We start from the raw sequence: 22,838 nt of genomic DNA, 5'->3' as shown, positions 1-22,838 counted from the left end.
TGATTGTTCTTTACACAATACTTGTTTTATTTGGTTACAGGGTACCCTCAATTCTAACTAAATGCCAGTTATAGATTCTAAAATAACCGTTTGTTGTTATCTCAGATATTGGGCCACCAACTGGGCTTGCTGCTTTACTCGTGGACTCAGCTCTCCTGATGGAATTATCTCCTCGTGCTCCTTACATGCTCATTAATCAGGTAACTCTTTCCCCCAATTCACTATATATCCCTAACCCTTGATTCTCATTTCCCCCAATTTCTTCACGTCCTTCGTTTCTTCTCTTTTCTCTCCTGATCGTGACAATACCCGCCGCTGGAGACGATCCTTGTCCCCAAGGATCAAATTCTGGAAACTGGCCTCGAAGGACAGTATAATCCTCCCAGGTATCGTGTGTCTCGTCCAGATTTGTCCATCGCACCAACAACTGAGTGACAAGTCTATTTTGGCGATTAATGATTCATCTTCCCAAAACTTTGTATGGTTCTATTCGAAACTGATCATCTATATCCATGGCAGGAGGATCCGTAGAGGAAACGACAGAGTCTCCAACATGTTTCTTCAAAAGACTGACATGAAAGACAGGATGCAATCTCGATGTCTCAGGTAAGCTCAAACGATAAGCAACTTCCCCGATTCTCTCTGTAATCTTGTATGGCCCATAGTATTTTGTTGCTAATTTTAAATTCTTTCTCAGTGCTAGTGTCGTCTGGCGATAAGGTTGCAGCTTTAGGTAAACAGAATCCCCAACTTCAAAAACTCTTTCAGATCTGTGCTTGTCTGCTTTTTGTTTCATTCTGTTACTTGCAATCTCCAATTGTTCTTTAACTAACATTAGGATATCTTCCCTGCTACGCATTAGTTCATTGAGTAACTGGACTGTAGTTTCAGTGTACCAAACCATAGTAGGTGGTTTGTACCCATAAAGTGCTTGAAAGGGTGTAATCTTTAGGGTAGAATGGTAGGTAGTATTATACCACCATTTTGCATGAGGCAACCATTTAGCCTAGTGCTTTGGTTGAAAAAAACATATGCTCCTTAGGTATTGCTCGAGGCATTGGTTAACACGTTCTATCTGACCATCAGTCTCTGGATGGTAAGCAGTACTAAATGGGGTTTTAGACCCCAATTATTTCATTGGTTCTCTCCAAAAGATACTATTGAATGTTTTGTGTCTGTCAAAAATGGCTAATTTAGGCTGCCTATGAAGCTTGTAGACATTATCCAAATATAGTTTAACCACATTAGATGCAGAATAAGGATGTGATAATGCTAAAAAATGACTATATTTGGTAAATTTATCAACTACCACCAGAATGCAATTTTTTTCTCAAGGATATAGGTAAACCCTCTATAAAGTCCATAGTGATTACCTCCCAAGCCTGCTGATGAATAGGTAGTGGCTGTAAAAGTCCTGGTTTAGGAATATTCTCTACTTTAGTCTGTTGACATATAGAACAAGACCTGATGTAAGTTGCCACCATAGATTTCAACTTGGGCCAGTAGAAACAAGCTCTAATCCTCTGATAAGTAGCCTGAATTCCAGAATGACCCCATGAGGTGAACCATGTAGGGTTTGAAGAATATGTAATCTTAGAGCTCCAGCAGCTCCAATATAAACTCTATCCTTAAATCGAACGATACCTCTAGAGTATTTCCATCTAGAATCCGCAGTAGGATTGACAGTTAAGATAGAAATCCATTCAGTAGCTACTGAATCCTCCTTATAGCTTTCCTCAACCTGCTGAACCCAACTAGGAATAACCAAGGTAGTACCCAGTGCAAAACAGTGAGCTTGATCTTCCCATTGTCTAGAGAGTGCATCAGCTACTATGTTGGACTTACCTTTTCTATATTGAATAGAATAATCCAAGCACAATAATTTTGTCAGCCCCCTCTTTTGAATAGCATTTGTTAACTTCTGTTCCAACAGATATTTAAGAGGTTCATGATCTGTTTTAATTATAAAAGGAGTGCTCTCTAGATAATGCCTCCATTTAGAAACTGCTAGTAAAATAGCCAAGTATTCTCTTTCATATATGGAGAGAGCAGCATGTCTAGGGCTAAGAGCCTTACTAAGGTAAGCAATAGGTCTGCCATCCTGAGTTAAAACTGCCCCAATACCCCCTGAACTGGCATCTATTTCCAAATAAAAATGCTTACCAAAATCTAGTAAAGCTAGAACTGGAGCAACACACATAGCTTGCTTCAAGTCTTCAAAAGCTTGTAAAGCTTCACTGTTCCATTTAAAACTATCCTTCTTAAGCATTTGTGTCAAGGGTTTACTGAGTGTTCCATAATTCCTTATAAATCGTCTGTAATATCCTGTCAATCCCAAAAATCCACACAAAGACTTTAAAGATTTAGGAATAAGCCAATTACTCATAGCCTCCACCTTAGTAGGATCAGTTGAAACTCCAACAGCTGATATAATATGACTCAAATACTCTACATGAGTCTGTCCAAAAAAACAATTGGACATCTTGGCAAATAACTGGTTAGTTTGCAATATCTCTAAAACCAGTTCCAAATGAGTAATATGATCCTTCATAGAGGTGATGTAGACTAGGATATCACCAAAAAATGCCAAGACAAATTTTCTAAGAAATGCATTAAACAAGTCATTCATTAGAGCTTGAAATGTAGCAGGGGCATTAGTAAGCCCAAAAGGCATTACCTTGAATTCATAATGACCCTGATGAGTTCGAAATGATGTCTTGTAAATATCCTCAGCCTTAATTCTGATTTGCCAATAACCAGACCTGAGATCAATTTTTGAAAAGTAAACTGCCCCATGTAATTCATCTAAGAGATCCTCCACCACAGGAATAGGGAACTTGTCCTTCACAATCATACTATTTAACTTTCTGTAATCAACACAGAATCTCCAAGTCTCATCATTCTTCTTTATAAGAAGACAAGGAGAAGCAAAATGACTTTGCTAGGTTGAATAATAGAAGAGGAGAGCATGGTAGCTATCTATTTTTCCACTTCTTCTTTCTGATTATGTGGAAATCTGTAAGGTCTTAAATTTATAGGAACAGTCTCAGGCTTTAGAGGAATTGCATGATCATGATTCCTTGTAGGTTCAGCAAAAACAGACTAAAATTTGTCTAATAGAGGCTGTAAAGCTGCAGGAACATCCTTAGAATCTTCAGTCATAGAGAACAATACCACATGGCCCAAAATAGCATAATCAGAGGCTGTCATTTTTAACAGGGTAGCCCCTAAAATTTATTATAAACAATTTGAGGGCTGCTGGCCATGTATAATAATATTTTCATCTTGGTGGACAAAACTGAGAGTCAATTTGTTGAATTCCATCAAAATTGGACTGAATAACTTCATCCAATCCACCCCCAACACCATATCACTGCCACCCAATTTTAGGAGTCTAAATTCATGAACAAAAGAATATCCTTGCATCTGCCATTCAACCTTATTACACCTTGCTGAACTATAAAGTTGCTGTCCACTAGCCACTGTAATAGCCAAAGAATAAGGTGTATTCACTAAAATACCAGCATCAGCCCACTGAGGTGTTAGGAAACTGTGGGTACTACCACTGTCAATCAAAATATTCAATGGTCTCCCTTGAATAGTACCCTAAATTCTTAATGTGTTATGACCAATACACCCAGTGATAACATTCATTGATATTTCTAGGCTCTCCTCCTCCTGTAGATTCTGCTGTTCCAAATCAGTAGGTAAAATTTCTGAGGGTATAGCATTGTCATCTTCAATCATCATATTCAACTGTTTAACTTTACACTGATGGCCTGGAACAAATTTTTCACCACATTTAAAACAAAAATTGTCCTGTCTTCTGTAGTCTATCAGGGTCTGTTTTTGTGGATTATTGGTTGTATTCTTCTGTGGTAATGGTAGCTGGTTAGGTTTAGAACCAGGTAGATGGTTGAAATAAACTGGATTTTTAGCAAAAGGTCTCAATCTTTTGCTTTCAAATTCAACAGATAACTCATATATTTTAGCTTGCTTGTTTGCCTCAGACAATGTTTTAGGGTCTAGAGCTTTGACTCTATATTTAATGTCTTCCCTTAATCCACTAATGAACAAAGAGACAAAAAATTCCTCACCTAAAGTAGGATTTTGTAAAATCATGTAAGGTTGTAGTTCTTCAAATCTGTCTAGATACTCCTCTACAGACCCTTTCTGGACCAATTTTGTAAACTCTTCCACTATATCAACAAAGGCTTTATCACAGAACCTACGAGATAAATCTGCCTCAAACTCATGCCATGTCACATGATGTTTTTGCATAATATAACCATTAAACCAAATCTCTGCTTTACCAGTTAAATACATTGTAGCTACTTCCACTCGTTGCTCATCAGCAATATTACATAAGGAAAAATATTTTAGACATTTTTGTAGCCAACCTCTTAGATTACTTCCCTAAAAAAAGGTAGCTCAATTTTAGGTCTAATTCCTGCCATACTAGACCCCCTTGTACCTATTTTATCCACCTCTAAAGTAATTAACTGATTTCTAGCAGCACTGTTCTCCCCCATTTGGTTATCATTTTTGAAGCTAGATAGATGAACAAGCAAATCATCTGGTTTAGACTTAAGAATACCGGGTTCATCCGGTTTATAAGTAAACCGAGTCTTGTCATTAATTACTGTCACCTTAACAGGTTGTTTGTTACTCATATTAGATGAATCAAGGGTCTGTACCTGATCCTCAGCAGATTGTTCTTGGTCCTCCTTCCTACCTGTCAGAATCTTCAAGATTTCCTCAACATATCCGTGATTCGTAGCCATCCTAGACTCCAGTACAAAATTCCTGTTGTCCTGAGTCTTCCACCATTTAGGAGGATTAGACTCGTCTTTTCCTTGTTTCACCAGTGCTGTCAATTCTTCCATCTGTTTCTGCAACCCAGCTAAGTCTTCTGCCATATTCTGATTTTTTCTTGGGTATGCCACCAACTTGCCAGAAACCGAGGCTCTCGATACCAATTTGTGATGAATTGAGATAGTTTAGGGAATTAGAGAAGAAGAAGGCGCAGAGAAAAGAGTAGAATAGAGATACAGAAATAAGATTTCATTCAAAATTATGCTTGATTGTTCTTTACACAGTACTTGTTTTATTTGTTTGCAGGGTACCCTCAATTCTAACTAAATGCCAGTTGTAGATTCTAAAATAACCGTTTGTTGTTATCTCAGATATTGGGCCACCAACTGGGCTTGCTGCTTTACTCGTGGACTCAGCTCTCCTGATGGAATTATCTCCTCGTGCTCCTCACATGCTCATTAATCATGTAACTCTTTCCCCCAATTCACTATCAATCCCTAACCCTTGATTCTCATTTCCCCCAATTTCTTCGCGTCCTTCGTTTTCTTCTCTCTTCTCTCCCGATCGTGACAGATCACTGGTCAAGGCAGAATAGCCCAAACCAAAACACTGGGACTTCGATCCAAAACTGTAATATAATAGCAAGTGCTGGTCTTGAGCCCGTTAAAGCCTCCATCAAGACATATTTAGTCCGGCCCTGGAAAGAGTATTCATGAACTGTCGTGATACAATCCTACATTGGTAACCATATTGACCCTTCGGGGTGGTCAGTTTGAAGTGGGGATTTAGCCTTGAAGACATTGTACTATGGGGAGTACATGAACAAGGGACCAAGGGCCGACACTAGCAACCGAGTGAAATGGCCAGGTTTTCATGTCATTACTAGTGCCGAAGAGGCCAAAAAATTCACTGTGGCTAAGCTTATTCAAGGAGGATCTTGGTTGAAATCTACAGGGGTGGCTTTTAAAGAATGGCTGTAAAAATTTACGGTGCCATTTTTTGTTTTGAATAAATGAAATTTATGCATCAGCTCTTTGACAGTAATAATTCTGGCAATGTATTAACACGTGTTTAAGGTTCAATGAAGGCCTGGTTCATTAATTAATCGATTGCTTTGAAGCAAGGGTAATAAGAAATTGCTGCTGTCTTACTCGTCCATTAAACTAATCTGGATGGTAACCTTTCACTTATAGTTTCGTTGAACTTCAGAGATTTGCTGAGTACTAGTCATCTGGGCAAAATTTCTGTACAAAAAATGCAGAAAACCATTTACCATGAAGAAAGGCCGTGTTTCATTCGAAGAGAACTGCTCCTAACGTGGCTGCAACAATCAATTAAATTTATAATGATATTGTGATTTCCAAAGACACGCTTAGAAAATTTAGCTGTATCAGATTCCAAGATGATGTTGGTCACAAGCAGTTTGAATATTATAATAGGCACCCCCAGAAAAAGAAAATTTGTTAGCAGATTGAGAGGAAGACATCGTTGAAAATCAGATTGAATGCCAGAAATATTTTTAAGATATGACTATCCATGTGGGCGTCACGAAATATCCATCAGAATTGCTTGGCAGTTATGAAAAGATACGTTTCTGTTTATGAACCAAATAAAATGAATGATTCTTCGGTGTTTGACATTTAATTTACACCCCCCCCCCCGGTGAACCAGCCTTGAAGAATTAGAATGGTTGTAATAAGGTAGAAAACCATGGGACAAGTTTAATTTTTTTAAGGGAAGATTAAAAAAATTATGTACAGTAAAAGCATATATCTTTGTCCTTCTCCGGCCTCTTCTAGTTTTTCCACCTCGACTTAAGAAAGAGTGCTGTATATTTCCTTTCACGGGGCAGCCTTAAAAACATACATATGAAGTACCTTAGTTCCACACTTTACTCACTCTCAACAACAAAGAAGCCAACACCACCCGACAACAAATATTGTCTCTAGTCTCAATCTTGTGCTTCTCAACCAAACTAACAAAGCCACCACCCAACATTTTTCTTATGTCCTGAGTCCCGAGTCCTGAGTCCTGACTCGATTCTTTGTTGTTTTCTCGCCCTTGGGCTTTGGGAGGTTCTTATTAGTTCCATTTCAGGGCTCTCCTCCACCATCTCTTCCATTCCCTTTAGAACCCTCTTATCTTCATTCTCTCTTCTCCATCTGCATTTTCTTTGCCTTTTCTCTTCCTTGTTTACTTCTTTTAAAAAGGGTTGCTGAATCTCTGTTGAGTTTTTCCTTTTTAAACTCTTATTTTCCATGTTTCTCCATTTGTGAAAAAGTGATAGCAAACAAGATGAAGCATCGAACCTTGCATCAATGCTTGGAGGAGATGACGGGAATTTTGTAGGTACAATAAAGTTTATTTTTTACACCTAAAAGATCTAGCTTTCATCTATTTATCATCATAATTTGCTTTAGTTCCAAAGATAGATACCAACCTTGTTTCACGGGTAATATAGTTCCTCAATCACATGTAATTACTCCTCTGATACGCTGCAACTTTTTGCCATTTTGTATGTTTTTAGAGTTCTTGGTGATTATACATATAAAAAAAGGGGGGGAGGGGGAGGTTAAAGCGACAAACCTCTTCTTAAGTACAATTACTTTCCAGGGGCCAAAAGTACAATCTCTTCTCCTTTATCTAGAGGTTCCTTCAACATTCAATCATTCTTTGAACCGGCTGCCCGATTGGGCTCCTAGTCTACCATCATGGTTTCCAAGATGAAAGGGATATACAAAGGTTTCAAATTCATTTCTCAAATCTTTGGTGAGGCCATTCTCTGTCTCTTCCTTTATAACATCCCATAAATGTATGAATAACGTATGTATGTACGTATGTATGTATGTATTTGAGCATGTTTCCTGGGTTACTTTTGTGCTTGTTTTATGGATTTTGATTGCTGTGGAACTGAGGTGGGAAAGGGTATTATTGTTGTTGTAGTTGTGAAGGAGCGAGAGATGGAAATTGGGTATCCAACAGATGTCAAACATGTGGCTCACATTGGTTGGGATGGCTCTTCTGGCTCTGCACCCAGTTGGGTATGTTATTGTTATCTCCATTCAATATTTTGATTGAAGTCCCTTGTGTTCATCTCTTACTTGTTGAACTTATGCAGATGAATGAATTAAAGACAGACCCTGATTTCACAGCTACATCAATTGCTAACTCCAGAGATTCTAATCCTACATGGTCCTCTCAAGGCATGTTTTCTCTCAATTTACCTTTTCTTGATATGGTGAATATTCTGATGCATGATTTACATGAAATAAGATAGAATGAGCAATATAGAGAATAGTAGGCAAAAGCAGGATTTATTTATTTATTTACATATACTACAAAATCATGTATCCCTTAAGCAGTCTCAGTTAGCATATGGACAATTCTTAAATAAGAGTAAGACAAACGAAAATAGGGCCATTTCACGGGTCTCATTGACAAGGGGAAATGCATTATATATCTCAGTTTTATTTAAGCCAAGTTTCCAAGACACGGAGAAAGCCTTTTAGTTTATTTGCCCCTTTGGCTCTTCTGTCACGGGACAAAAACTGCCATATCAAGGGAAACTTATATGCTACTAAAAAATCATTCTGGTGGTCCCTTGCAATAATTTTAATGGCCTCGATTCTGTAGAGATATGTCTTCTGATGAGGTCTTTCATTGTTCAATTACAGATTTAGAGCAATCAATGGGATGCCAACCTGCAACAGAGATGATGAGGAACCTGTCTGGCAAGGATATCCCAAATATTCCTAGGAAACATAAGAGAAAAAAGAAGACAACTTGCTCTCCCAAGTGATACATTTATGTAATAAGATTGTGGTTTTTGATTTCCACTCATCGGTGATCAATGTAGAAGTCCCGTTTAGTATTCAAGATATTCATGAAGATTAGAAAGAAGTGCCAGAATTTGAACCAAAAGCTAGTGTAAATTTGAAAATCCTATTTAATTTACAAAAGGTTAAATTAAATTAGGTGTTGAACGAAAAGGAACGAAAGACCTGACTTACCTAATGGCAGAAGAAAGTTTCTGGTTTACTGCGAGTAATGGTGCTGCTAAATTTAGTTGTATTGAGTTGTCAGTGGAAAGTTTTGGTAATTCAGATTATTGGCTCCGACAAGTTTGTAAAGGAATCTAACTTCTTCATGTTATGGATGAAATGACTATTTATTTTATGTGCCGACTTCCTAGTTTATTTCACATGCATGTATTTTAATACAGGTTTTCTTGTGTGTGGAAGTAATTACCTTCGGGCAGGAGCATTTTCTTCTTGGCCTGGGAAGATGATGCAGTGAAATTCTGATACCAACTGCATCTTGTGAGCATTGATCATAAACGATCCAGGGATTGTATTCTATTTTGACAAGATGCTCCCGGAACCCTCTTAAGGGTTGGGAGACAAAATCCTGGAACTAAAATCGCGGCACTCCGTAAAGACAATACTTTATTGGTTGTTGGGAATTCTTACCGAAGACTGGGAGAATAACATTCTTATAAACTTTATTAATGCACTTTCTCAAGAACAATAATTAAGCTAAAGGGTGTAGAATAATCACACACTTTAGCAAATGCAGTAATTAAACGCTATAACACCCCCTAAAGAGAGATCCAGTCCATATCTTGGAACGGAGTTAAAATAAATGCTAAAGGAAATGGTGATGAGGTATGGCCCACAGATGGTTTTTCTGATGGAAACGAAGAATAAAGAGTGTTTTTGGGGAAGGACAGAGATTAGGATGAGACGATCTGGTTGTTGCTATGTAGAACCAGAAGACTTACGTGGTGGACTAGCTCTTTGGTGTAGTAAACTTCAAGTGGCGGAGAGGTATAAGAATATTATTGGTATAATGATGGAGGGTGATAATTTGTTCTATGTTTTTAGGGTGTTCTAGGTATATGAGCCACCTGACTAATACCCCAACAGTCTAGATTAAGGGCAGACTGTTGGAATGAGGAATTCAGGTTGATTCTTTTCGTTGATTGCGTAAGGCAGAGAAAGAGTCAACGGATCATTTACTTTTGGACTTGTTCTTATTCCAAGCAAATGTGGTGTCAAGTGTTTCAGGCCTGTGGTATTCTGGATGAATTAGTTGAATCGCAGAACCATTTGGATGGATGATAAAAAAATGAAATTGGGAAAAACTAGTTTCCGCTATTTGAGAATTGATTGGGGGTGTCCCTATATATTTGGTATCGCAGGAAAGAAACAAAAGGGTTCATGGAACTACTCTCCTTGACAGGTGCATGTAGTGTTTCAACGAGTAATATGTATAGTTTAGTATGGATTGGCAAATACATATGTTGATTTATCAACAAACAAACAAAAAAACAGAAACGTTGAAACATGGGTGAATATACTATGGAGATATTTATGAGTTTCATTTGTTTAGTACAATACCCTTTTCTTCCCAAACAAAAATGTAAAAAGAAAAAGCAAATTTATAAATTTCAACTACCACGGGCTCGTGGATGTTTAGGTGAGAGTCGAGAGGGGAAGAGACGAGATGAGAGCGGCCCATAAAAGAAAACAAAAGCATAAAAGGGGTTTCTTAATGCTGAAATTAGGTAAGGTAAAATATATAAATGGTTATTTGATTATAAAATATTATTTTATTCAGTTCATTGAATATCACAAATCATAAAATGATTATCTAGTTATAAAATGTTGTTTTGTTAAGTTACTTCACCGTTAAAAGTTATCAAATAGTCATCTAATTATTCAGTATATTCCAAACTCATCAATTTTCGTTAAAAAATTAGAAGTTATCTATGGTAGACGTTAATATAATGACTTAAATAAAATAACCATTTGAGATTATGATATCAGATTTTATCATATGATAATCAATATGTTAATGTTTAGCTCATAATATCGGTAATTTTTCTAACGAAAAAAGATGAGTTTGAAACACAATAAATAGTCGGATAACGAGTGGCCATTCTGTAACTTTTAATAGTCAGATTATTCAACCACGCAACACTCTATAATTGAAGTACCATTTTATAACGTTTAATATTAAATGAACATAATAATAAAACAGTACTTATAATTTAGAGATCATTTTTTATACTTTACCGAATTAGATAATAGCTCCGTCGTTTTGGACCGTGTGGTAAGAAATGTAAAAGAGAAAAAAGATTTTCTCCCTCTTCGTGTTTGTCGCATAAAGTTGTATTGTTTTCTTTGGCGTCCCCGGCTTTCCAAAAAGTTTCATCTCTTTTTGTCTTTTTGCTTTTCTTCCATTTCTGTTTGTCTGAGGGGATTTTGACTTTCCCGAGAAAGCTCGGGGAAATAAAGGAAAATGGTTAGAATGACGAAAATGACACTGATGCCTATGGAGCTTCCAGCTCTGCAGTCCGATTGGTGGGACGAGATCAATGAGTCCACTAAGTGGCAGGATGGCATCTTCTATACTCTCTGCGCCGCTTATGCCCTAGTTTCCTCTGTTGCTCTGGTTCTCTCTCTCTTCCTCCTTTTCTTTTTACAATTTTTATGACCTTTTATGTTGTTCACTGAACTGTTCGATTTTTTCTGCTTGAATCAGTGCTGAGTAGAAGATTTGTTATTTTAATTTTATGTTAACACTTTCCAATATTTTAGGATTCAAACTGATTAAGTTAGTTTACCTAGTGATTAGTAGTAGGCACTCTCTGTTTGCTCCTACAGTTCTTTATTAGTTTGTTTTACTTAAATGACTGGAGTAAATACTTATATACAATCAAAACTTTTAATTTGTATTCACCCCAGGATTTATTGTTAATGATTCCAGTTTCAAGAAATTTGTTCACAATGTTAGGATTCGGGATTAGTTTGTTTGTAATATTAGGTGTTTCTAATGTGCAGATACAATTGATAAGGATTGAACTGAGAGTGCCCGAATATGGTTGGACGATACAGAAAGTTTTCCATCTCATGAACTTCATTGTTAACGGAGGTGATATTTCAAAGTAGTCAAAACTTCTGTAGTGTTTTCTATTATATTATTGTTAGGATTTAGGGTTTTAGTTTGATTATTTGATTGGGAACTCTGCTATTTCTGCAGTGCGTGCAATTGTGTTTGGATTTCACAAACAAGTATTTGTATTGCATCCCAAGGTTAGTTTGCTGTAAGATTTAAGGTTAGTTTTATGGTACATATACTAAAGTTTTCCTTGTCTGAAACCAAGCTTACATTACGTTTGAAATGTGATATATAAGATTACATTTCATATTTGGATATGATAACAAATTCATTCCACACTTTATGTTCACAATCTAGGTCTTTGTTATTTGAGTTTCTCATAAAACTAAGGTTTATTGGGTTGCATAAAGGAAATAAAGGAGGATGCTATTTCCTTGTCTGAAACCAAGCTTACATTACGTTTGAAATGTGATATATAAGATTACATTTCATATTTGGATATGATAGCAAATTCATTCCACACTTTATGTTCACAATCTAGGTCTTTGTTATTTGAGTTTCTCATAAAACTAAGGTTTATTGGGTTGCATAAAGGAAATAAAGGAGGATGCTATTTTGAGAGAACGAGTAAGTAACTAACAAGTTGTTGTGATCCAGTTGAGACAAGGGTTTTATACTAATGTGAGCTGTAACTTCTTGAACTAGGTACTTACACTTATACTGTTGGATCTTCCTGGCCTTCTATTTTTCTCCACGTACACATTACTTGTCTTGTTTTGGGCAGAGATTTACCATCAGGCAAGAACACATTCTTAATTGTTTTTTATTTTGTGAAATGACGTGCCAAATTTAGTTTTTCCTTGATCAATAGAATGGGTTACAAACTCGTATACTTGGTTCTTTCTTGTACTTGTGAGGGGCTGTGACATTTTACCTCGCCATTATGAGCAGGCAAGAAGCTTACTAACGGATAAACTACGAATTTTTTATGTGTCAATCAATGCTGTTATTTACGTTATACAGGTGCGCTCCAACTTGCATTCTCTTGTGCTGTTTACTTTGCAAATTGCAATCATTAATATCAATCCTTTTCTCAAAGTTTCCTGCTACCATAGCTCTAACACATACTTGAATTTGCAAGTAAAGTTAAAAATGAAGTTTTGAGTTCAGGTCTGTCTCTGGGTATACCTCTGGATTGATGACAACAGTGTGGTGGAATTTATTGGAAAAATATTTATTGCAGGTAAGTGTTACGGTGAATCATCAAAACAAGTTCACAAGGTTTATCTCTGGGTATTGCTCATTTTTCTTAAAGGAAATCTTTTGCATTTTAAGTCTTTTTTTACTCTGCCACTTATTTCGCTATTCTTTTCTCCAGTGGTGTCATTTGTAGCTTCATTAGGATTCTTGTTATATGGAGGAAGGTAATTATGTTTTGTTAACACAATATTTATGGATAATTGGAGTTTGAATTTCTATTATGACCAAATCCTACTACCCAACTCCTTCCAGATTGTTTTTCATGCCAACACGATTCCCTATTGAATCAAAAGGAAGAAGGTAGAAGCTTCACGAGGTATTTTCGTTCCTATATTGTTTCTGTTAAGTAACAATTCATTTTTGGTAAAAGTCTGACATAAGTTAAGTTTAACCCACATTTCTTTGTTTTAGTCACTTGGTCTTTAAGATGGCATCATTTTTATAGGATATTCTCAACATTGCTATTGTTTATTTGATGTCTTTTCTGTTTGTAGGTTGGATCTGTTACAGCCATTTGTTTCACGTGCTTCCTTATTAGGTGCTTCGTGGTAAGTTTTTCTTTCTTGACCAAACTTGATGGTACGTTTTCAAACTACATTATTTATTGCTTGGCGGAGAATGTAGCTTTTTAAACCCTTACTTGTTTGATATGTCTCTTGCATGTAACTCATACAGAAGTCTCTTTTGTCAACGGATGACAGTCCATTTGATTTTATGTATTGGGGCAAACTAATAATATGAACTCTCAAGTATTCATGCATTTAGACATGCTACATCCTTCACCTGAGAGGGAACCTCTGATAGATTTAGTTTTTGGCCTTTTAAAAAAAAGTAAAAAACTTTAAACAATATTTTCCAAGGAAAAATTCCATACTTCACCATGAGTTTATTCCACTTATTTGTCTTTTGAGTTGAAAGGAAGCTTGAAGCTTTCCTGGAGCTTTTACTTTCTTGCTAATGACGAGTATACGAGACACATATAGATAGTTCCCATTTCACTAAATAATCCAGGCTGAATAGCTGAATCTCCTCCTAGCCTTTGACATAGATTTTCCTAGCAATAGAGAAATAGAAATTGATCAAGTTGAATGCTACGAGTAATTTGTGGTTCTCATAAAACAAGTTACATCAGATGCCGGTCTTTGACCAAGACTGTTTCAGCTTGACAACTGTTGAACGATAAAATTCTTTCCATCAACCTTTAGAAACATTAAGTTGCTGATTTCTTGATTTTGTTGCAAAACATTTTTCTTGTGCTTTATATGCTTTTGTTTAAATACTTTCTCTGCATGCAGGTGGTTTTATCTGCCTTCGATGAGGCCGTGTCACTTGATGTTTTGTACCATCCAGTTTTGAACTTGATCTATTACATGGTATATTTAACGAATCCATTTTACTTGTGTTGTACTATTTCTCTCACTTGTATTCCCCTTAACATGCATTTTTATTGGTAAAACTACAGGTGGTTGAGATCCTACCTTCAGCTCTAGTGCTGTACATCTTGCGTAAGTTGCCTCCGAAGAGGGTATCCGCTCAATATCACCCAATCCGTTAAGTGAAATGCTGTACACAGATGGTTCTGGAATGTTTCAGAGGGTCAGTTACTTTTTCCAGTTGAGTGATGGAAGCAGAACGAGAAGTAGAACTGGAATGGTTCATGATGCATGCAAAAAAAAAAGTTTGTATGTGACATGGCTGTTTGCAGCTTTCTTTTTGGGAGATCATTGTTGATTTCTTCATTCATTATGTATTGGAAGAGTTGGTTTATCTGACGCTTTGCGCGTTTAGTAGTTATTTCATCAGTTTGTTTACTAGAAAATGAACACGGTCAAGATTTGTCTTGGACATGCATGCCTTTGTTTAAGGGAGAGTTGAAAATCTAAATTTTCATTCTCTGTTACAATCTGTGAAACTACAGCTCTTTCTTTGTGGTATATGTGTGTTGGCATCCTATTTGATGACTTGAAGTCTCAAAAGAACTGAATAATTCTTGGTTTCTTCTGTTCAAATATGAGGTCTCTGTGTGTGTATATATATATTTATTATTATTTTCATACTCCTTTTAGTTTTACGACAAAAAATATTATATTCTAATGAATATTATATTTTATACATTAGACGTCTATTTATATTGAAGTCTAAAATTTATATAACATGATTTTTAATAATATTATTAATTTGTATATAATATTTTAAATATGGTTAAATTTATCTTTCTTAAGATAATTAAGCATCAAAATAAATATTAAAAGGCAGTAGTACATTTCTTTTTAATAGATTATACTAACTGAAATTTTGTCTAATTAGTTGACCAGTGATGTTTTTATAGGAGTCAATCTTTTTTACTTGGATATTATGAAGAGAAAATAACATCAGTGATTAAAAATGTCTTATAATATACGATTTTAATCAAATTTTTTTTGATTTGCCAAAATGACCAACTAAATCGCAATGCGATCGATAATTCACAACGCGATCTCCGGTATCGCAAATCAGTTTCCAGATTCGCAACGCGATTCTGACTAACGCATTGCGATTTTCCGACTATCGCATTGCGATTTTCCGACTATCGCAATGCGAATATGTAAATTACAATGCGAGTATGACTATCGCAACGCGATTCTGACTATCGCAACGCGATTCTGACTATCGCAACGCGATGCTGACTATCGCAATGCGATTTTCAAAGCGCCATTATTATCGCAACGCGTATTTTTTTTTAAATTCCAAACACGAATATTAATATATCGGAACACTGAACCGTCCACAGTATATCCCGTAATCGCAACTCATAACCTAAAACCCTAAATCACAACTCAGTCTCATCTTCATCTCTCACTCTCTAAGGCGACATCTGTCTCCATCTCCGACGAAATCCGTCTATCTCCATCTCTCAGAGCCACCCTCACAATCATTCACGGTCAGAAATGGAAAATCAACCAAATCAACCACCGAGGGTTAGTTTTTTTAATTATTTTTATTTTGAAATTTTTGCATTATTATTAAGTTTTTCATATTGAAATTAATAATAAGTTTACTGGTAATTTCAATAATAGATTAACCATTTCATTCAGATTGCTTATTAAATTTATTCGATTGCTGCCAATACTGCTAAATTGTTTAGTCATTAAACCCTGTGAATTTAGTATTTGTCTTTGTTTTGTCTTTTGGTTGAAGTAATGCAATCTATTCAAGTTTCAATTTTAGTATTTGAAACCGAGAATCGCAACGCGAAATGAAAATTGCAACGACAGAATCGCAATGCGATTTAGTTTCGCGTTGCGATTTTCATTTCGTGTTGCGATAGTCATTTTCGTGTTGCGGTTTTCATTTTCGTGTTGCGATTTTAAGTTTTAGAAACCATTCTTTTTCTGCAAATTGAAACTTGAATGAATTGCATTACTTCAACAAAAAAAAAGACAAATACTAAATTCACAGTGTTGCAAATTTAAGTTAGAAGAATAAACTACTACTCTTTATGTTTATTGTTCTTGGTATATCTTCGCAGTGTAGTTTTTGGTATATCTAACTTGGTATGTTTATTGTTTTTGTAGAACTTTTATTCGGCTCAATTGACCTTAAGAAATAAATTAAGCATGGCCAAAACAATTGCGTCGAAGCTTTCACCTGCACAAAGAAAAATATTTGAGGATACTTGCTTCAGGCCATGGCTGAAAGTACAACATCCGGGTGGAGATGCTATGTTGACCCATCTGTTTCTTCAAACCATGACTAGCGATCTACTAGAGACTATACAACATCGTGATGAAGAGATATGGTTTGATTTTCCACCGGCATATACGTGTTTTGGGCGGGAGGAGTTTTGCTTAATCACCGGTCTACGCTTCGGACACGATGATGTAGATCGGTACACTAGACATATTACCCGCCTATCATGGTTATCCCAGGTTTTTCCTGAGCTGTCAATGGAGAAGTCAAATTTACACGTGGAAGACTTGAAGAGATTATTGAATAAGAAATATGATTTTACTCGGATGGATGACGTCGATGTTGTCCGAGAATGCCTTCTAATACTTTTGCATGCCGGCTTTTTAGGCAGAGAGGCCAGACAACCTATTCCTAATGATCTAATTAAATTGGTAGAGGACCTAAATGCATGGAACATGTTTCCGTGGGATTCGTATCTATGGAAAGCTACATAGAATAAGTTGTCGTCTGCCTTTAATGATCGAAAAAGTTTGCGTGGCGATGGTTCCAAATACACTTTGTCAGGCTTTATTTGGGCTTTTAAGGTAAGAATTTTTATATAATGTTTCTAAAATTATAATTAATTATTATTTAACAATTACTAATGTTTGTTATTATATTGTTTGTAGATTTGGATATTTGAGGCCTTTCCCGCCATGCAGACATATGCATTAAAAACTTCTAATGATATTCCTAGGGCTATTTCCTGGAAGAGGAAACGGACCTTGCAGCAATGGGAAGATTTACTACCGTATACGACAATAAATAATGTAAGTTAACACAAATACTACTATATGTTTATGAACAAGTTATTACTAGTACACGTTTAACTTTGTTTGAGTTTTTATATTGTTAGGAGTCCAACACTCCATTACAGAGGATGACACCCATGGAAGCTGAGCTTGCCACTGATTGGTGGCAAGCTAGTAAGCGTTTTTTTGATGGCACGGATGATGAGCAGCCTCCACTTCGAGAGTCATCACCTCACCCAGAGCCATCACCTGATCGACCCGACTATACACCTCCACAACGAGAGCCATCACCTATTTTGTCACATCATCGAGCCTCTTCTCCACCATCACCTCATGATAGGCGACCGACAAAGATGACACGACGTTTATCTCCCTGTTATCCACCTCCACGGGATGAGTTAGGGGAGTTACGTGATGAGGTCAATGCATTGCGTGAGGAGGTCGGTACTTTACGCGATGACAATGGTGCATGGTGTGTTGAGGTATCTACTTTACGTGGTGAGGTAGCCGCTCTACGTGAGATGGTAGTATCGTTACAGAATGAGGTTTATACTCTACGCAACGAGATAAGTTTAATATTTTTCATATTTAACTTGATGATAAATTTACTCGTAATTTCACTTAGATTAATCATTTCACTTAGATTGCTTAGTAAATTCATTCGGTTGCTGCCAATACTGCTAAACTGTTTATTCTTTAACCCTGTGAAGTTAGTATTTGTTTTTGGTTGTCTTTTGGTTGAAGTAATGCAATCCATTCAAGTTTCAATTTGCAGAAGAAGAATAGTTTACTTTCGCAACGCGAAAATGACTATCGCAACACGAAAATAACTATCGCAACGTGAATTTGACTATTGCAACGAAAGAATCGCAATGCGATTTTCATTTCACATTGCGATTCTCTCGTTGCGATAGTCATTTTCGCGTTGCGATAGTCATTCATGTTGCGATTTTAAGTTTCAGATTCTATTCTTCTTCTGTAAATTGAAACTTGAATGAATTGCATTACTTCAACCAAAAGACAAAGACAAATACTAACTTCACAGTGTTGAAAATTTAAGTTTCAAAAATAAACTACTACTCTTTATGTTGTCATTGAACCTGCACTAAACCTATATGTTGTACTTTTAAATGTTTATATAAGTGATTACTTCTGGAATGTTATCTGATGCATTTTGTGAACAATGATAGAATAATGACTTGGGTGAATACCGTGCAAGTTTGAAATATATTTGTCTTTGTTTTCACTATTTAATATCATGTCTGTTTATTTACTAATTTATGTATTAATTTATTTTTAGCGGCCCGCTAAGGAGGATGCTCTACGTCGGGTTTTTCTTGCAAGACAGAGTTCACGCATTAGACGGTGTGCACGTGCCATTAAGTCTCCGTTCACCCCAATAGTGCGAAGAATCCATAAGAAAAAGCCCGACTCACCTGTCATCATTCAAGAGGCCTCCCCTATCGTTCAAGAGGCCCCTATCATCCCTCAAGAGTCCCCTCCCACCGTTCAAGAGGCCACTGTCATCGTTGAAGAGGTCCCTCCCAACATTCTAGAGCCCGATTCACACGTCATAATATATCAAATTATTGAGAAACCCCCTCACATGCCGGACATGATGGATGACTGTTGGCTTTCGTATAAGTTACCGGCCAGTACCATTGCGGCAGATGAAGTGGAGAGGAAACAACTACCGGAAACAATTCTGGATAATACCCTTTGGGCTAAGACCGCAATTGATTTTTATCTACATGAGCGGAGCCAAGGGTGTTACGCTGACATATACAAACTCAACGATGATATGCATTTGTTGATTGAACGGTCTTGGTGGGGTGTGTTATTAGGGGTTGAAGACAATGGCTATTTCGATGGGGGGGTAAGTCTTATATTTCTTCTTATATTTCATTTTGATTAATTTTTTTTAAAATTTATGTAATTCACTAATATGTCTTTTTTTTGTAAAATAGCATATTGATGCATGGGTGTCACGTCTTCTAATAGTAAGGGCTTTGAAGAAAAATAAAAATAAAAAAATACGCGATATACAATTATTCCGACGTCTTTTCACGTAGTTCACTTGAAGAATCAACGACAGGAATCATATGTGTTGGCTAATGGACAAGCTAAACTTTATCATGCATGGTGGGAGGTCGATAAGGTTAGTATTTATTTTTTTTAAATATTTTAAAGGTGTTCATAAATAAGTTTGCAATTTGAATTATTACTTATGATTGCAGGTGTTTATCCCTGTTTTGGAACGTACTCATTGGCTTCTCGTCGAGCTTCAGCTCCCATCCCTGAAGACAATAGTATATGACAGTATGATAAATTACATATCATTGTCTGATTTGAGAGATATTATTAAGGGATAGAGCTCTCATTTGGCTAAATTCTTGGATGCGATTAATTATTGGACTTATTCTGGAAACAAGAAGCCAAAGAAGTTCAATGTTACAGTTATAAGAGATGAGACCGCGCCACAACAAACGCCGGAAGCCAGAGGGGATTGTGGTCCTCTCGTATGCATGTGCTTGGAGCGTTTGACGACAGGAAGTATACAGTTTCTACCTCCCACCGATAGAGATAGAGCTGCAGTAGGCTTGTGGTTTCGGCATTTTATGGCTAGAGCGATATATTTTAGACGCTGCCTACATGCATCCGCGTTATGAAAGTGTCCATAAACAATTTGTAAGTCAAATGCAAGTGTTGTTAAGTACCTAGAATTCAATAATAATTTGTTGTTTGTTGGTTTTAGATGTGTAGAAAGTGTTATTTGAGCAAATGTTTGGTTTCTGCAGGTTAATCCTGAAGTGAGCTGCGTGAAATTGATGTATGGGTGCATAAACAACTGTATGGGGTACACTTTTTTTGATTGTTTAATTGATTCTTAAAAGTCTGATTTGTTTAATTGATGAGGAAAATAAGAATTATTATCATTTTTTGCTTGTTTAATTGATTTATAAAAACTGATTTGTAAAAGTTGATTTGTTTAATATTGATGTGTAAATAATTCTTATTTGTGCTTGTTTAATTGATTGAAATGTAAAAGTTGATTTGTTGATTTCAATCTGCATCATATTGAAGGCAAAAGATCTGTTGGAGGTACACTTTCGCAATGCGAAATACAAAATCGCAACGCGAAAGTCAATTCGCGTTGCGATAGTCTAATACGCTTTGCGATTTTCTCGTTGCGATAATCAAATTCGCGTTGCGATACTCAAATTCGCGTTGCGATTTTCTCATTGCGATAGTCAAATAGCCGTTGTGATAGTCAAATTCGCGTTACGATTTTTGCGTTGTGATAGTCATATTCGTGTTGCGATAGTCAAATTCGCGTTGCGATTTTTGAGTTGCGATATTCAAATTCGCGTTGCGATAGTCAAATTCGCGTTGCGATATTCAAATGAATGTGTAATAAGTGATAACAACTGAACATATCATAGCAATGTTCAAACTCAAGTTACTAATACATGCCTAACTGAAAATGTTAAAAGTTTACACATAAAATACACATAATAGTCAAATTCGCGTTGCGATATTCAAATGAATGTGTAATAAGTGATAACAACTGAATAGATCATATCAATGTTCAAACTCAAGTTACTAATACATGCCTAACTGAAAATGTTAAAAATTTACACATAATACAACGTTTGCATTTAAAAATCACCTAAGTTAATAGTCCCAAAAGGTGAAGCCGGTTGTGATTGCGATTTTGATTTTGATTGCGATTTTGATTGCCTTTTTCTTGACACCATATGAGCTTTGGATTTTGATGAGGATCCATATTTTGGTAGAGGAAAAGATGATTGTGTTGGCACTGGTGATCCACATGTCAACCTTGTATGACCACATTCCTTGCACCGACTACATGTCGATCTCTTCTTCTCTTCACCCTTAGACGGTATACGATCGTGACTTTTTGGTCGGCCAGGTAGCCTTCTGTCCATGGCTGGTGGCAAAACTGTTTGTAAGTCATCTGGTATGTCCCACTCAGAAGGATGTGGAATAGGGTAGATAATCTCGGCATAAGTCTGTCGATATACTTCTGTAGTGTAGCAATCCATAGCGTATGCGCTTGAATCATCTTGGTTTAGATGAAGAGCAACTTTTATAACATGCCCACACGGATAACCAAATGTTTGCCATTTCATACAACTACACGTCTTTGCATTTAGATCGACAAGCCCATTTAAGTTATTATCCAGTACTTCAAAATAAGTGTTTGAACATGGTTCAGCTCTCCATGACGTTGACTTCACAACACGTTTCGTTATCTTTTTTTCAGTCCATGGTGTAACACGATGTTCCAATGTTCCTGTAAATTTAAATAAACAATACTTAGTAAAATATATGATAAGTTACGAATTTAAAGAAATAATACCTGCATGGTTTCTTTTCTTGTAGTACCACTGTTGAATAGAGGCTCGAAAAAACTCCATTAACATAGTAATGGGTAATTTCTGGGAATGACGACTTAGAGCGTTGATTGATTCTGCACTATTAGACGTCATAAAACCACATCTTGCTCCAAGTTGATGTACTCTTGACCATCTTTCAAACCCGACATCTTCTAGTGTTTGAGCACATTGAGGCAAAACACGTCTTAAACAATTTATATGCTTATTAAAATCAACTTCCCGATAAGTTTTACAGCCTTCCAGTATGTCCATTTGTGATTTTTTATACCAGCAGACCTTGATTTTAGATTTCTATATAAATGAACACCACAAAGTCCATGAAAAGCATATGAAAAACACCTTCTAACAGCGTTGTCAATTGAGTTTTCCCTATCGGATATGATTGTCAGATTGCTAATAGGACCTATGCAATCCCTAAGATACCCCATAAACCATGTCCATGAATCAGAGGTTTCAGATTTGCCAACCCCGTAAGCTATTGGCAGTATCCAATTATTAGCATCCATGGCTACTGCTTATAAGTTTACTCCAAGGTATCGACCTTTTAAATATGCTCCGTCAACTATAATAACTGGGCGCATGCAAGTAATAAACGAACGAATCTACAAAATCATATACACAAGAAATATAAACATTTAAATGTGAAATGCATGTAACTAACAAAAATGAGTCAACAAAATTAAATTGATTTACTAACCGCAGCACCAATGGCGATAAACAACAACTCAAAGCGTTCATCTCTATCTGTTTTGATATGAGTTACCGACCCAGGATTTTTCAGCTTTAAATTGTGACAATAAGCCGGCAGTTGGACAAACGATGCTTCTGGCGACCCCCTCAACAATTCCAAGGCATAACATTTGGCTCTCCAAGCTTGAGAATATGAGATACTAATCTTGAACCGAGTATTCATGTCAGTCATAATTTCATGTCCCCGATATACCATGCCATTCAAAAACATTAACTCAGCCAGAAAACC

The 22,838-nt window shown here is 36.4% G+C and overlaps 3 protein-coding genes across 7 annotated transcripts; 2 read left to right on the top strand and 1 right to left on the bottom strand.

Moving 5' to 3' along the window:
- Nucleotides 1–460: 460 nt before the first annotated feature.
- Nucleotides 461–904, bottom strand: LOC120131783. The gene has a single exon (XM_039148697.1). It carries the CDS (start codon nt 902–904, stop codon nt 461–463), a length of 444 nt encoding a protein of 147 aa, XP_039004628.1.
- Nucleotides 905–6,641: 5,737 nt separating this feature from the next.
- Nucleotides 6,642–8,955, top strand: LOC120131501 (CRIB domain-containing protein RIC10-like). Of its 4 annotated transcripts, none has more exons than XM_039148484.1 (5): nt 6,642–7,164; nt 7,463–7,584; nt 7,759–7,856; nt 7,934–8,018; nt 8,490–8,955. In XM_039148484.1, exons 2-5 carry the CDS (start codon nt 7,527–7,529, stop codon nt 8,612–8,614), a joined length of 366 nt encoding a protein of 121 aa, XP_039004415.1. In that variant the 5' UTR covers nt 6,642–7,164; nt 7,463–7,526; the 3' UTR covers nt 8,615–8,955. The 4 variants fall into 4 exon arrangements, with proteins under 4 accessions (XP_039004415.1, XP_039004414.1, XP_039004417.1 ...); XM_039148483.1 differs by having other exon boundaries at nt 7,343–7,584; XM_039148486.1 differs by lacking the exon at nt 7,463–7,584.
- Nucleotides 8,956–11,051: 2,096 nt separating this feature from the next.
- LOC120131500 (tobamovirus multiplication protein 1-like) lies at nt 11,052–14,688 on the top strand. Of its 2 annotated transcripts, XM_039148482.1 has the most exons (11): nt 11,054–11,271; nt 11,661–11,751; nt 11,860–11,912; nt 12,424–12,516; nt 12,670–12,741; nt 12,889–12,961; nt 13,097–13,142; nt 13,231–13,294; nt 13,473–13,526; nt 14,274–14,351; nt 14,441–14,688. In XM_039148482.1, exons 1-8 carry the CDS (start codon nt 11,119–11,121, stop codon nt 13,280–13,282), a joined length of 633 nt encoding a protein of 210 aa, XP_039004413.1. In that variant the 5' UTR covers nt 11,054–11,118; the 3' UTR covers nt 13,283–13,294; nt 13,473–13,526; nt 14,274–14,351; nt 14,441–14,688. The 2 variants fall into 2 exon arrangements, with proteins under 2 accessions (XP_039004412.1, XP_039004413.1); XM_039148481.1 differs by having other exon boundaries at nt 11,052–11,271; nt 12,889–13,142.
- The last annotated feature ends 8,150 nt before the right edge of the window (nt 14,689–22,838 follow it).

The sequence above is a fragment of the Hibiscus syriacus genome, unplaced genomic scaffold (assembly GCF_006381635.1).
Source record: "Hibiscus syriacus cultivar Baekdansim isolate YM2019G1 unplaced genomic scaffold, ASM638163v2 tig00110556_pilon, whole genome shotgun sequence".
Lineage (NCBI taxonomy): Eukaryota > Viridiplantae > Streptophyta > Magnoliopsida > Malvales > Malvaceae > Hibiscus > Hibiscus syriacus.
This window is presented reverse-complemented; position numbering and strand designations above follow the sequence as displayed.

Coding starts and splice junctions, on each gene's coding strand:
- LOC120131500 (XM_039148481.1), top strand. CDS start 11,119: ATGGTTAGAATGACGAAAATGACACTGATGCCTATGGAGCTTCCAGCT. Junction 11,272..11,660: donor TAGTTTCCTCTGTTGCTCTG/GTTCTCTCTCTC, acceptor TCTAATGTGCAG/ATACAATTGATAAGGATTGA. Junction 13,143..13,230: donor TTCTTGTTATATGGAGGAAG/GTAATTATGTTT, acceptor AACTCCTTCCAG/ATTGTTTTTCATGCCAACAC.
- LOC120131501 (XM_039148484.1), top strand. CDS start 7,527: ATGGTTTCCAAGATGAAAGGGATATACAAAGGTTTCAAATTCATTTCT. Junction 7,857..7,933: donor CTGGCTCTGCACCCAGTTGG/GTATGTTATTGT, acceptor GAACTTATGCAG/ATGAATGAATTAAAGACAGA. Junction 8,019..8,489: donor TCCTACATGGTCCTCTCAAG/GCATGTTTTCTC, acceptor GTTCAATTACAG/ATTTAGAGCAATCAATGGGA.
- LOC120131783 (XM_039148697.1), bottom strand. CDS start 904: ATGGTTTGGTACACTGAAACTACAGTCCAGTTACTCAATGAACTAATG.